Source organism: Diorhabda sublineata, chromosome 4 (assembly GCF_026230105.1).
Source record: "Diorhabda sublineata isolate icDioSubl1.1 chromosome 4, icDioSubl1.1, whole genome shotgun sequence".
Taxonomy (NCBI): Eukaryota; Metazoa; Arthropoda; class Insecta; order Coleoptera; family Chrysomelidae; genus Diorhabda; species Diorhabda sublineata.
Window position 1 is genome coordinate 3653952 of NC_079477.1, and position 16022 is coordinate 3669973.

The following is a 16022-nucleotide window of genomic DNA, read 5'->3' on the forward strand; positions in this document are numbered from 1 at the left end:
TGGATTGAGCCGGCACTGAATCAAGAAAAACTCCGGATTCGTTTCGCGAATGACAACAATGCGAAACGAGAGAAAGATATATAGAGTAAGAGAGAAGAGAACAGTGATAGAATAAAGTCGAGATTTGTCGTCATCGATGAGAGAAACCATATTCAAGACAACTTTTCGAGTGTTAGAGTTCGAGTGGCTCTATTTAACCGGATTCAAACGGGAAAGTATTAAGGAAATCGATTTTTATTCAACATAATCGGTGAAGATTTGTTGAATGTTTTTATTGGAAATATTGAAAGTTGTAAAGCAATCCTAATCAAAGTATGGAAACTGCAAATAAACGGTTACTATTTGATTCTGCTTTCCTTCTCATTGAACTTTACTTAATATCAAAAGGATAAGGAATACAAAAGTACTTCCTAAGTTTTCTTAATCAATCAGCGTCGAAAATGTATAAAATCAATTAAAACGCACATCAAAACCTTGTGTTGTTTGGTACTATTATTGTGAATTTATAATTTTCATTCAAATCACACAGTTTCAACCATAAAAAGCGAAGCCTCCCCTAATCCGCTTAATCCAATTACCACTACACCTCCGTAAAGCAGTTCTTTAGAAAAAAAAAAAAAGAGAAAGCAGTCAGCTTCGGTGTACATCGTTTGCACTCTTCCCGACAAAAAAAAAGAAAGGAAAAGCATTAAACGTTCCACTGAGTCGATAGCCACGTAATTCCAATAAATTTTATTGGTAGGAAAACGTGCTCTGGAAATTTACTTCTACGACGCGACTAGGATACGAAAACTGGTAAAGGACGAGACCCTTTTCTAAAACTTCCTAAACGACTACACGAACAACTCTGTTCAGGATTCAAGTCTTGAATAAACCGTTTTTTTTTTCGCATTATACTAGCTCGACGCGCCCACCTAAGCTCACTGAGGGAAATTTTCAACAAGCGAAATCTCATCAGGACTAGTTTAATCTAAACATCGCTATAAACATGAAATAACACTCATAATTATACTGAAGAACCACTGCTGAAGAAATTACCTACGATAACAGATAATTTATTAGAAACGAATTCGTCGACAAAATGATCCCTTTTGACTGAAACCTCCAACAGCATCCTAGTCACAGTCAACCGATCAATATTGCGTCCTTTTTACGTATTCGACATCGAGGAAGATGTTTTACACTCGAGAAAGTCGAGTGGTACCTGACGTGCAGGTGGATATTGAACTTGAACTTCTGCATATTGTAGTGTTCCAAGAAAAACGTGCCTTGGTGGCAAACTCCACAGGCTGCCGGTAAATTAATCTTCGCAGCGTCTTCAGGCGAACTCAATGTTCATAAGCCACGTCTGCCAGTCGAGTAGGACTTGCAGTCCAATTTTGGATCGCCTACAAGTCAAACTGCTTTCTTCTATATTGAGTAGAGCATCTTCAGAGTGTGCTTGGGAACCGAGCTCTAAATGTGCGTGAAACACTTCAAAGATTAACGAATTTGCGCCTTGGAGAAGATTAGTAGTGTTATGTCCTGGCAGGACCAAAGCTTGAGCTGCAATGAAAGCCTTCTTTGTAAAAACAGCAGCAAGAGTCTCAAACAGGGTATCTATGGTAAGCTAAAAACTGGGTCATAATCAGATTTTTGGATGGTCGCTTTGTGTTAACACATTTTCGAAGTACTTAATGTGAAACTCTACCTGGACCCCCTCGATGTCAAAGCCGTCAAATCTGTATTGATTTCACTTTTCATTTTCCTTTTTGGGTTTTGTATGATTGTGTGATAACCACGGTTGAATTTGATGCTTTTTTTGGGATTGTGTACCCAAATCCAATAATCAAAAGGTTCCGCAGAGAGTGTTAGTTTTCATATATCATATGCCTAAATTTACATTTGTATTCATACTGTATATTCACTGAAATGGTAATAAATTCCTGTATATAAAAATGGCCCTTCGAGCCGTATATTTATTATTTTCCTCGCGCATTCAAAATAAACAATCTCGAACGATTTTCTCATTATTTTTTCCAGTGTACACCCGGTAGTGAATTCCTATTAGATATCAGCCAGTTTTCTTCTTATATTTTCCGCCGGGTTTGCTCTACATACTTTACGTCTCTGTTTCTTTATTTTCTCAAGTCTAGTAAGACGAGACGTGGAGAAGTTTTCGTTTTATAACCTGGAGGTGACGTAAAATACAATGTATTGAATCGTACATGGGCGTACTAAAGTCCAAGAAATCTTTCAAAACATTACATTTTATTGTAGATAAATAGATAATAAACTAGAACAACAAGAACTACAACAACTAGAATGCAGGAAGAATAAATACCTTGTGAGATATGAATAGAATTTCATGTGATTCCATAGCATCGTATTCAGGAAGTCACGAAATAGACTGAAGTCGGAAAATGATTCGAAAAATTATGATTGAATGCGTTTAGTTAACAGTAAGATGAAAATAGTGAGATTCAGTACGTAACGAACAAAAAAACGAGCAACTACAGATGGAGAAGACAAAAAACAAATGTTGAAATAGTAGAAGATGACCTGAAAGAATGTTTCGAAAATGATAAAAGAGAAATGCAACAAATATCCAGAACAGAGCATCTGACATGTGATGAAGATTGAGCGGGACAGGTGGTCGAAAAAACCATTGATGTTACAACCGCAGAATAGAAGACGAGGAAAACCTTCAAGGACCTGGAAGGACGGGATTGAACAAACCATGAAAACCAAATCTACCCAGGAAATGAGTCGATAGATGGAAAAGTTTGGCGTACTAAATCGGGATGCGACAAAAGAAGATGTAGGCCTTCGCCATATAAACAGATACAGGATAGGACAAAAGAGGAAAAAGTTGTTTGGAAAAGTTATTTATTGGGGAATTTGAGTGACAAAAGATATATCTTAATGTTTAATTCAATGGTTAGTAGAATTTTTTCAAAAAAAAATAATAATATTATCGAGATAATAAGAGTGTACATAATATAATAAAAACTTGTGAAAAAGTGAAAAAGAATAAAAAGTTTTCTGTCCCTTTAATTAATAAGTAAATTTATTCCGATAATGAGAAATTCTGACAATTTTTCATCACTTCCAAGAGTTTCTTAGAGACAATTCTACTAAATTAATTTTCTCAAGCTGTTATTCCCTCTTTGAACCTCATTATTGACTTCCCTGATTACACATTATAACAAATGGCAATAGAAACCCTCCAAAATATAACCATATTCGATTTTTTATTCCCCCTTTTCATTAAAAGCAGCCACCACCATGACTTCACAACTTCAATGCGACCTTTTTGACAATTTTTCCGTCTTTTCGTGCCAGTAATAATTTGAACCATTTGGGCCAATGTTATTTCATCGTTGAAAATAACTTCTGGCTATTTAGCTATTTTAAATATGGTTTTCAATCATCACTGCTAATAGATTTAAGATCCGGTTAATATTTGACCAACCTACCATCACAATCTTGATTAAATCGCCTCTTAATCTTGGCGAAGGATGCTCCTGTTTTTGAGATGTACCTCAAAACTTCAAGTTTCACTCGTTAAAACAATGTGGTTGGTTTTGCACTTCTTTTATTTTCCCGTAATCGTCTACTCCTGGATTTATCACTCCTGAGGAGTGGTTCATGTCACGAACGACTTGTTTTTGGTATAACCGCCATCTTCTTCAAGATTTGTGATCCCATTAGCACATGTCCAAGCTAGCATCTCCTCTCAATATATACAGAGAATTCTCCTGTTTTTGAGATGTACCTCAAAACTTCAAGTTTCACTCGTTAAAACAATGTGGTTGGTTTTGCACTTCTTTTATTTTCCCGTAATCGTCTACCCCTGGATTTATCACTCCTGAGGAGTGGTTCATGTCACGAACGACTTGTTTTTGGTATAACCGCCATCTTCTTCAAGATTTGTGATCCCATTAGCACATGGCCAAGCTAGCATCTCCTCTCAATATATACAGAGAATTCTCCTGTTTTTGAGATGTACCTCAAAACTTCAAGTTTCACTCGTTAAAACAATGTGGTTGGTTTTGCACTTCTTTTATTTTCCCGTAATCGTCTACCCCTGGATTTATCACTCCTGAGGAGTGGTTCATGTCACGAACGACTTGTTTTTGGTATAACCGCCATCTTCTTCAAGATTTGTGATCCCATTAGCACATGGCCAAGCTAGCATCTCCTCTCAATATATACAGAGAATTCTCCTGTCTTTGAGATGTCTCTAGTTTTTCTCGTTGAGACAATGTTGGAGATTTTGCAATTTTCTTATTTTCCAGCAATCGTCTGCCCCGGAATTTTTTTATCACTTCTGAGGGGTGGTTTGGATCACGAGCAATTTGTTTGTGGTTCAATCCCCGTCTCCTTAAGTCGATAATTTTTTTGCTGCTAACTTTTGGTGAGTTGAGTTCCGCGCCATAATACAATAGATAGTAACCATCAAGTATGTTTATCCATAGGTCAAACATGGTTTATTTTAAAGCTTCTTGCCAGTCTAATAACATGAAGGTATATCTTGAAACGTTATCGTGCAATTAATTAATTTTTCAATTCCATAAATACTCCGGTTTTGTTAAGTTGATTATATTTTTATCGCCTCGACGGTACATAGACAAAAGGACAGTTTGTATTAATACCTATTATCAAATTTATCGGAAGATGTTGAAAGTAAATTTATTAGCGCGCCCATGAGTACGGCATTGAATCATATACCCTTAGTTTTGAGAATGTTATATAGCGTCGTAGAAAGCAGCTATAACTTTAGCGCAGCATAAGTTCGTGTGATGTCTGCATGTCGTTTATGATATTTTACTTCGGCTATTTCAAAATTTAACGTAGGACAAAAGGAAATCGCAGAGTGGGAAACAAATGTGTATTGCCGAAGACAAAATGTATTGGTTTTTGTCGAGAAAAGATTTTTATTTTTTCGAAAGGATTTTATCACAAATGAGAAATTTTTTCAAGGTAAGATCGTAATGTAACGAAAATAGTTCTATTTCTGTATTTTATGCTAGGATCGTTTTAAAGCTCGCGCACATACCTTCCAAAATCTGTCATCTGTCATCTGCCATCAGTCAGTAAGTACTGACTAAAACTAGGATCAATAAACTTTGACATACATTCGCACTAGTTTTCGAAGTATTTTTTTCCATTCCGACAGCGGGAATAAGAACAAATCACTGTGATGATCCATCAATTCGATGTTTTGACTGTTCAAAAACGTTTTTGTTTGAACTGATGTGCGAGAGTTTGCATTGTCGTGGTGGAGAATGCGATTGGTTTCCTTAATCCAAACAAATGCTGGTATACCATTCAGAATTGACCGTTCTCTAATGGAACCGTGTCTACATGTGCAGTTAGTTTGTGTGCTATGTGCGCGAAAAATTTCCGTTGGCACTTAGTGAAACACCAATACAGACGATTTTCGTTTAGTTTGCATAGATCCATGATTTCCAGCATTTCTTTGCACCAATTTTTTTTTTCCAGCGAGAAAAAATCTTTTCGACATCTCAATGCTTATGCAATATTGAATATAAGCGAATGGAACTAATGTCCAGGTATGTTTCAATCTAATTGTATGTCACATGAGGATCTTGCAATATCAGTTTAAGCACAGGGTCGATAACAGTCGATTTTGAACGACCTTCACGAAATTCAACCTGTAGCGAAGTGCGACCACGATTGAATCTGGAAAATCAGAGAAACACGGTAGCTCCAGATGGTGCTTCAACACCAAAAGTCCAAGCGAGTTGATCTGTACATTGATGTTGGTTTAATCCACGTCCAAAGTCATAGAAAATTTCTCTATTTGATTGTCAAACTTCATGATGGCCATGTCAGATTTGATATATTCAGATCAGTGTTGCCGTATCTCAAATCTTGTCGTATATAAATCCGTTCTTATACCAATCAACGGCCAGACTAAAAACCCTTTATAATCATAATCAACAATATACTTCACTATTTCACTACCTCGTAGTTTTAACATTAATCTACCAATACGGTTTTTTCTCGGTAAACGCCCTCGACCCAGCAGACATTGTTATCGGCAGATATCTCCGCTTGAAAAATGATATTTGCCTCCGGCGCGGCGTTTGCGGTCCGTTTTACATGCCATGATGACAGATACATAAAGTACTTGTCACATTACGCGGTGATTTCCCCTTTTCATCGCTCACAATCTCGTTTCCGGTAGTGACTTTGCGGCATGTCTCCCCGTTTCGATGGAACATTATGTTTTGTCGTTTCAACGCCGACGCGTCGTCGGCGTCGGAATCGGTGTAATACGTGAGTAGGATGCGTAGATTTTGAGAGAAGCGGACGGATATAACAGAATCTGTCCGGATTTAATGATGAGAACATTAGATTTTTTTTGCTTTAAAAAAAGAATCCACACTTTTTTATATACCTGATATAAATTGATTTGTACTGTATCTATTTCAACTGTTATATATAATACGAGGTTGGTTCAAATAAAAACCGGAATTTTGTTATAAAAAATTACTATTTTTCTATATACATTCTAAACATTCTTGCCACTTCTCAGGTAGTTTTCGAATGCATCTTTATTGAAAATATCATAGCTTGAAGGATTTCAAAAGTCAAGACAAATCGGGATTGTAAGAAGGATGTTTTCCAGCCCAATTCGCGGAGACGCGTACAAAGTACCAAGCCCGTGGATTTCTGCTCAAAATTCAGAAATCTTCGCACTCATTTGAGTCTGGGAAAGGCACTAATTGTCGAATTGTTTGAGTTTTACATTATCCAAAAAACGTTTGACCTTTTTTTTTTAATTTAAATCAACATTTATTTGAGTACAATGTGTTTTCTTTTTTTGTCACGGCAATTTCAACATTGTGAAACTTTATGGTCTACCCATTACCGTCATCATTATCCAATAATAATGATCAACGGAATTGCTTTCAATGTCTTAGTCCTGAAATTTCGTATGTTTCTCAATATAACTGGAATGACATCATTTAATCCTTTTGTAATTGGTAATAACGTAAGATGCGAAACTATTAACCATATAAAAAAATCTACTGATTACCCGCATCACGATATTTTTCGAAACCGTTAAGATTTCGAGCGCCCGCAATTTTTTCTTGTTTAATGAAATCAACTTGGCGATAATTATCTATAAAAATTACATAATAATAAAACTGTAAAATAGATTGATTGATTTTAATTTTTTGATTAAAATGATGAAAACTTTTAAGGCTTTTCCATGGCGAAACCAGATTTTTTTCTATCAAAAAATATTAACGAACTATTTTGGATACTTAATTATCAATAGATATTTGTTTTTGACGCAAATATAAAGAGTTAGGCCCATTTCGCACCATCCAGTCTAGTCCATTCGCGTCCAGTCAAGTCGGACGCTTTTGAATTGGAAATATTAACTTACCATTAATACACAAAATAATAATAAAACTAAATATAAAAATGGCAAAATCCGTAAATTTAGTTAATTAATGAAATAATTTGTCTTGATATGATAAAGACAAAATAAATATAAATGAACAATTTAGTTATCAAAAAAATAATTTTAACTTTTACCATAAACGGGCAAGGTACCAAATATCACAAAATGCATTTCCTAAAGCAGAAAATCAGTTATCACGATTTTTTCTTTCCATTATTGCATTCAATACAGTATTACGAAGCTAAGACAATTTACAGCGTTCCAAAAAACACTATATTGTTTGTAAAATAACAAAAAACAACTTAACTTTTTAGTATAAGACGCCATTTCACTGATGAAATGTGAGTTGTTGAAGGTTTTTGTTAATAAATGTCGTTATAACTTTCGTTGTACGTAAAACAGTGTGACCAACACATTCACAATGAAATTCCCTTGCCCTGAGAGAAAAAACCAGGTCCAAAGGTTTACCGCCGATTTTTAAAAAAATTATTGAACTGACGGTATCATATATACTACCATGCCCGTTTAAGGGTTAGGGTTAGCACGTCCCGTCAAGTCCCGCTTAGTATGAAACCAGATTTGAACATTCTCTTTGTTTTAATAGCAATATTTCCAATTCAAAAGCGTCCGAATTGACTGGTCGCGAATGGACTAGACTGGCTTGGTGCGAAATGGGCCTTATTGTACAAAGAGTCTGCATCAACATTTACCGTACAATTTTGGGCGCCTAGGAATCTCCGTTGGATGCAGGAGATCCAACTTTAGGGTCGTAGATCTCATTTTTTTAATGAGGCAGTTAAAAGTAATTTATATTTTTTGAGAAACTTCTTTTAGAAGACATACACTTAGTCATTCGTCGTGGAAGTTTATTTATTTGGTCACCCAGATCTCCTGACTTAACTTGCTTAGATTTTTATTTGTGGGACCGAATATAAAATCTCGTTTACACCAATAAACCCACGACAAGAGATGATATTGAAAGAATACAGGCAATACGAAGTATTTAAATGGCAGAAATTGAAACTACCCATCGGCGACTGATTTTATGTATAGAAAATGATGGACGAAATATCCACATACATACAAAAGCTGTTTCAAACAACATAAATATCAAGTAAGCAGAACCGGACTTGCAGGGATTGTTTCATAACAAAGTTCCCACTCTCTCCCACCTCTTATTATAAGACAAAAACTTTTAAAATGAAAACTGCCCAGAATTTGTTGAGAAATTCGATTATAGTTTATAAAGTACCTCTCCATTGAGTAAATTTTGGAAAATTTTACTTTTTTACTTTCATATTTTGAAATATTCCTTCTAGTAGAGGATTTAAAATTCTGCAAATAATTTCCGCGTACTTCTCGAGGCCACTTTTATATTTCATCCCTGAAGCTGTAATATAAACACGGTACACAATTATCTAAAATTTTCCAAAATAAGTGTACATTGTTTAGACAGGAGAAAGCCGTGTATTAATAATAATGAACTAGATTAAATAATACAGATGCGTCAGTAAGTAAGTGATTTTAAGGGGGCGGCATAGCAAAGCGCACACCCACGCTGTGGAATTTAATTTCACGACCGGATAGTGAGGCAATGCTGAACAAGTTAAACGTAAGCTCCATTATTTTTTAATGGGGATTCGATTTCTGTATCCAAATTTTAATTTTGATGTTTAGGGTGGACCAGAAGCCAATTTTTTAATTGGAACACTATTATTTGATGTTTTAAATTGATTCCACGCCCTATTTTCGGCAAATTTTACTTGTTTTGATTGCAACAACCTTATAAAAATGTTACGAGGTTTTTCGGCAAACCAAACCCCCCTTTTTCTTACAAGTGGAGTAGGTCCCATTTAATTCACAATTAATTTTTTGCTCACAAAGAAATCTTTTGGTTTTATCTGAAAACTAATCAAGAATCCATAATAATACGTTCATAAAGCATGAATGTACATTTAAAACAAAGAAATTGGAATTCATAGGGACAATATTTGCAAAAAAAGGAGCTAGAAGGAGAAAAAATTTTTTTCTTGTAAACCGGACGAAATCGTAGGTAATTATTAATACAAAGTAAACTATAATCCTTCTAGTTAATTTGAGCGATTTTTAACAATTTTCGTTATGAATATTTTTATGTTTTTCATTAAAAAAAGTTCAAGCTACATAAACTTAAATTATGGTAATTTTTCATCAAAATAGTTGTTGCGAATTATAAATTACACTTTCGAAATGCCATTTAAAAAAAAATAACTTGATGTAACAAAATTTTTGCGTTTCAATTTTTTAAAAAAGAACATTTTCCATGGACGGTCGTTATAATAAGAAAATATGGTGGAATTCGAAATTTCAGATACGGGTCCTATGTCCATAGAATGCATTGGTTCGCCCCAAAGCGCAGCAAAGCGAAAAAAAATCAAAACAGCGATAAACCTCTGGGTATATAATCTGGGATAATAGTGACAGCAACGTCACTGATGAAATAAATCGTTTCAGTCTGTTACTGATACTAAAACAGAACAACATTCGTCCTGATAAACTTTTTCATCTCCTATAAACCGAATCACGACCCTCAAAATATACAGACGACTGAACAACAATGTTACGATATATATGCTGAACAGTAATTTTTCCTCTCGCGAGTATTACGAAAACAAAACACAGCCAGTCGTTTATTCTAAACGCCATCGCACTGCTTCAATATTCGTGCTCAATGTACTGGAAGAAATTCTCACATTTGATCTATGTAGAAGAAATATTCTTGTAGTTTTTGGTACAATAGTCCAGTCATTATAGGGATTGACCTCGGAAAATCGACAAATCCAGTATATTATTACTACGTAAAAACTTGTATTTTGGCATCCTTTTCTCAAAATTTTGAAGTCAAAGGTCACAAAAATCGATACTTTTTACATTTTTTGCAAATATCTCGTCTTCTATTGGTTTTACGCTATTTGTATTCCTTATCAATATTGTAAAGAATTCAATTCTCTACAACTTTTGTATTTAACATTTTTTTATACCTTGAACTATTTTCGAGATAGAGGGAGTAGAGCGCGCGGTCAGAGAATTATCTGATGTCGACTGGTAGTTCCACAATGTGCCAACTCGTGATCGTGGTTGTCTTGAAGCTTAGACAAATCGAATCACATCAAAACTAATAAAAAAACAGCTAGTGAGCTAATGAGTGGTGAAAAATACGTCTTATATTGGGGCGGCGATACAAGGCGGTAGTAGATGGCTTGGAATAACTGGTGATTTTAATATCCGCCAGAAAATTTTAACTTCTGTTACAATGTGCCAACTCGTGATCGTGGTTGTCTTGAAGATTAGTCAACTCATGATCGAAGATTATGTAAATCGGAATTTTATATTCTAAACACATTAAAAAAACGATAAAAATCTATCTTAAGCTAACCTCAATCGGTATGGCACTTAGCTTTATATCCTTATATTTTTTCGAGATAGTGTAGAATACACCACAAAGTTGTAGTGAAATAATTAATCTTGTCATCAGTTTCCTAAAACAATCTCCGCGAAAGTGGCGGCGAATTGAGTCTTCTTGAAAGAAATTAATCATTTTGGTACACCATTGTCATTTTTTTTAGAGATATCGAATTATTCACAATTTTCCAAACTCTACTTGAAGGGATGGTCAAAGCATTGCTCTATTAACTTTAAGTAAAAACTTTTAGCTTCAACGGGCAAACATTCGCGCTGTTTGGTAGACATTTCAAAATACACTAACGAACTTTGAAGTACACACTGTTTTATGGGTCGAAATGAACTGACACAGACAAACATATATATATAATCCGACCCTGTTAGAGTCAAGTATAAGTATGAGGTTAGAATTTATTCTATTGCATCTCATATATTAATTGGGGGTTAGTCATTTTCTTAGATCGTGAAAAATTTCATATCTGGACTTTTTTAAAGATAAATGCGTTGAAACGAACAAAATTTTATAAGTTCTACATGTTTTCTTACTGATCCATAAGTGACGAAATCTGATACGGATAAAAACACAACAAGTAACTTACCTTATCATCTTCGCCCTCGCTATCACACTGAAACAAAGAAAAAGAAACAACCATTAAATTCGGAAAAACATTAATAAAAAAAAGGGGAAATCGGGAAAAAGGTATTGTGTAACCAGCGCCTTTGACGAATAGCAAAACCGATATCGGGCAAAAAGAACGAAAACTTTCAGCGTTTGTTTTTTTGTTTCTTTGTTTTTGGCGTTCTTTCAAACTCCTGTAATCATCTTTAGGAAAACATTTGAGTGATTTTTTTGTTCTAGACGAAATGAGAGGGTCTTTATAAAAAATTTAGCGAGTGAAATGAAAGTTTCTCAAGTCTGATTGGGGTTAAATAATACATCATTGTCTATATCGGTTTTTTTATAGTATAAAGTGAAACAAAAAAATTTAACCGAGTGAATAATTACTGTCGTTCTTGTACAATAAAGCAGTCATTCTAACCTTACCGAAAATTACGCTAAAAATTGAAAATAAGAAATGATTCTCTTGATTTTAACGGCATAATAAGCTTGAGCTTAAGCACAAGCTTGAGTAGAGTTTTCAGGAGATGAAAGTAGTTCGTTTGATAAAGACCCATAAAGAATCATTATTCGTTTCTCTCTTGATTAAACCGTAATTAAGTCGTCACAAATTTTAGAATCATCAGCCCAACCACGCAATACCTACGTTAATATACTTACCTGCATAGAAATCGGCCCACTATAAACTTTTGATTTCAACTGTAGGTTTTAAGTTATTCATCAGTTCAAAAAAAGAAATATGCTGTTTGAAAGACAGTTTGATATGTTTTAATATTTGACATATTAACAAATGTAGCTATTAACATAAATAGGATTATTGACAATTAAGTTTTAAATTGTCAATAACCCTATTTATGTTAATAGCTTCATTTGTTAATATGTCAAATATTAAAACATATCAAACTGTCTTTCAAATGGTTTCAGGCTTTCAACCTTAATTTCTTAATAATTGGCATGACCTCCTCTTGCCATAAGAACACATGTCATACGATTATGCATCAAGTTAGCAAATAAGCTCTGGAATCGAGTTTAGGGTAGGAAGTTTTCTTTTTAGCTCATCCCATAAATGCTCTATCGAATTTAGGTCAGAACTATATGGTGGCGACTCCATAACCGACTTCCGCAATGAATCTTGTACGGTGTGCGCCTAGCATTGTCCTACATAAAGGTAAATTCGTCTCCAATATAATCGACCACATGAATTAGTAAAATCTCCTCGATACATCTATCAGTCGTTAAACCGAGAACATAATCGCCCATACGAATACACAGGTTCGGTTCTCCTATAGAAATTGCACCTCAAATCATATAGAAACCACTCCGCTCTTCAAAGCAGCAATCTGCAAATCACTCTCTTGGTCTTCGGTATACAGAACAGATCCAACGTCCAATTCAGATGATCCTGAGCAAAACGCAGGCGTGATTGTCGATGAGCTGGAGGTAGTTTTGGATCAATCGCAGGTGTTTTAGGGGTCAGGTTATACTCGTCTTACTGTCCACTGACTAATAGTCACACATCACACCTCATTGTCGTTGCCCTTGGAAGGCATTAAGGTGACGATTTCTTAATGTTGTTGACACAATAAAGCGGTCATTACGAGCGGTTTTAAATCGCCTTCTGCTGGTTTCTATGAAAGGATCCAGTCTCCTTATAACGTTGGCACATTCATCGAACCGCTGCGCGGATTATATCCAGCAACAGCTTGCCTACCAAGTCCATTTTCGTTTAAATGTCTTTCAAACAGCATATTTCTTATCTTGATCTGATGAAGAATTTAAAAATTATATGAAGTTAAAATCAAAAGATTACAGTGGGCCGCAAGTGTAAATGCGAGAGACAAACGTAGAATAGTAGCAGCGGAGAGGACAATAGATGGGAAAACGAGGATGGATATGGGATAAGGAATGAGGTAATTATAGAAAGGTACAATCAGGAACCATTAGGAAATAAAATAGATAAAATATGTTGGAACTGGTACGGAAAACAGAACACCACAAAGCCTAATAAGAAGTGAAGAAATAAAAGTAAAGGAAGAAAGGAGGATCCAGGAAAACTTGGCTGTAATAAGTAGCGAAAGAAGAAGGAAGACAAGGTAAAACAATCAAGCAAATTAAAGAAGTAGAAAAAGATATGAAAGAGTGAAAAATAGAGAATGAACTAAAATACTCTGATGTCCGAAAGAGTCCAATCACGTCGTCATTACACTATATTTCTATTTGATTGTCGATATGTCTCAATATTTTGTAAATATCCTTCTGTTAACTTTGTACCAACTCTCATTTTTGCCAAAAAACCCATTAATCGTCAAAAGGTCGACGTCCTTTGGATATATAATTCAATATTTGTCGACGCATTAGCCAGGAAAGTAGTTGTTTCCTCTTTGAATTTCATCCAATTCGAAATAATTTCAGAGATGATACATACAAATTTCACATTGATATATTAGAAGCACCTACTGGGGAATGTTCAGCTAGTAATCTCCTTGCAATTGCGAGCCATTAAGGATATTAAGGACAAAGATATAAATAGAGAGCGTGTTGATTTTTGTTGCTATTCGTTTGTTATTTGCAATTGAAATCTGTGTGTGGTTAGAGTATATTAACCATAAGTTATTTAATATTAATTATTTCTCAAAACACAAATAAAACTATACGCGATATTCGTTTAGCACACAAACAACTTGAAAAACTTTCGGCAACGTTTTACTACCCTTTCAATTCAACTACTTCTCTCTCGAAACTATCAATCTCGACACTTCCGAGCACTTTTCGAGAAGGCGAAAAAAAAAGTGCTGAATCCGCACTTCTTTTAAGAACCCCAGCCCCCAATTGTTCTCATCTCCAGACCCTAATTGACTTCTACCACCAAAGCGCGAATAATGAATCTCTGGATAGATTAGCACCCTGCAAAAGGGGTGGGAAGCGGCCTTATCTCGTTATTTAATTTTAATATAAGTTATGCGGGCGGAGGAACTTTTCGAGCACAGCGCCGTTTGTACAGAGTGACACTGTATTGATATTTATTTCACTCAAATTATTTTTTGTCGTATTAGGTAAACGGACAGGTATAGTAGCAGCGTAAATAGTTTGTTCAGTTTATACATTCAGTTTTTGGAGCAAATTTTTTCTGCTGAAGATCTGAGGGAAATAATTTGGTAACGGCGCCCAAACGTTTTGAAAAAATTGGCAAATTGGCTTTTGTTACACAACGTTGGACACTTTATTCAAGGAAGAGCGTCATTTTAATATTAATGAAAGTATTTAGATGATTAAAATCAAAATTCACTGTCAATGACAGAATAGAAACTGTTTAATGAGACATTTTACGTTTCCTACGATGGTGGTTACACCCTGTTAGTGAGGAATACCTAAATAAGAGAAGGGAATTCCAATTCGAGTTAAGTAACTTTAGGGAGTTTTTGCTGCTCCTCGACGGCGTTATTCGATAGGAGCGAGGGATTTGGTTTTTTAATTAGGACCAGCTTAATTAATTGGTTGCTTGAAAAAAAGAAGTATTTGTATGTAGAGGTTTTAAACTGAAAAATCTGTTTTTATGTTTTAATGGAAACTTTAATAAAGAATATTCTTTTCATATTTAGAAAAGTATATAAAGTTATTTAGAAAGTTTTCACAAATATATAATATAATAAGTGTTTAATTATTTCGTAGAATTTCTTAAATACACAAAGCAATCATCTTGGTATACGGGGAGTGGCTATTAAATAACGAGACAGGTGATTGTAACTTTTAGATTGTTTTGCGGTGTCGTTTTGGCTGTATATCCACTCTGAACCTATACCTAAAAGATATTTTGTACAAGACTCTACATTTTATTGTGCTGCTTTCAAAATATGTGTACCACTTTCATATGAAGCTATTTTTTGAGGATCTTGTGCCCCACTTCCCACCTTCAAGGTACTTGAGTCTTTTAGCGAAACGGGCAAGACATTCGCAGAGTAGATGCTCTGCTGTTTCCATGACTTCCTCGAAGAACCTCTAGTTGTCGTCCTCTGCCATTCTCATCGTCTTAAGGTGGTATTTGATGGGGCAGTGACCTGTTAGAAGACCTACCACCAGTTTCATGTCGTTTCTGGTAATCACGAGAAGTTTTTCAGACTTCTTAGCTGATATGGTTATTAATCTCTTGGATTGTTTTAAGCCTAGAGTGTTTCTCTAGTAAGACTTATGTCTTAAGTAAAACGTATGGAGTCATTGCTATCTGCTTCCTCATTTCCCGGTATACCTTGGTGGCTAGTGCTTTTAGAGTTTGTTAACGCTCCCACACTAGTTTGTATGTGCCCTCATCAGCTTTCAGGACCTCCAAGGCCAAGGAGAGAATGTATATGTGCTTTTAAGAGAAGTTTCTATCCAAACACTCCCCAGCACATTTGTTTATTACTAACATCTCTACCTGAAAAATGGTGAGTGATGTTCCTAGCCGTATAAAGAGCTTGTATTTTGGTCCAGAAATGCCCGGTCCAGCTCTTTTCGCTAGCTACGAACCGTCTGTTTACCAGTTAAATTTCGAGCTTGCGG

The 16022-nt window shown here is 35.2% G+C and overlaps 1 protein-coding gene across 5 annotated transcripts in view; it reads right to left on the minus strand.

Annotated features, from left to right (window-relative positions):
* The window catches only part of LOC130443293 (autism susceptibility gene 2 protein-like), a 242825-nt gene that overhangs the window by 164039 nt on the left and 62764 nt on the right, over window positions 1–16022 (minus strand). For all 5 annotated transcript variants that reach the window (XM_056777856.1, XM_056777857.1, XM_056777861.1 and 2 more), the window contains exon 5: window positions 11467–11493. In XM_056777856.1, the coding sequence (XP_056633834.1) occupies window positions 11467–11493 (27 nt within the window). The remainder of the gene's footprint in view (window positions 1–11466; window positions 11494–16022) is intronic.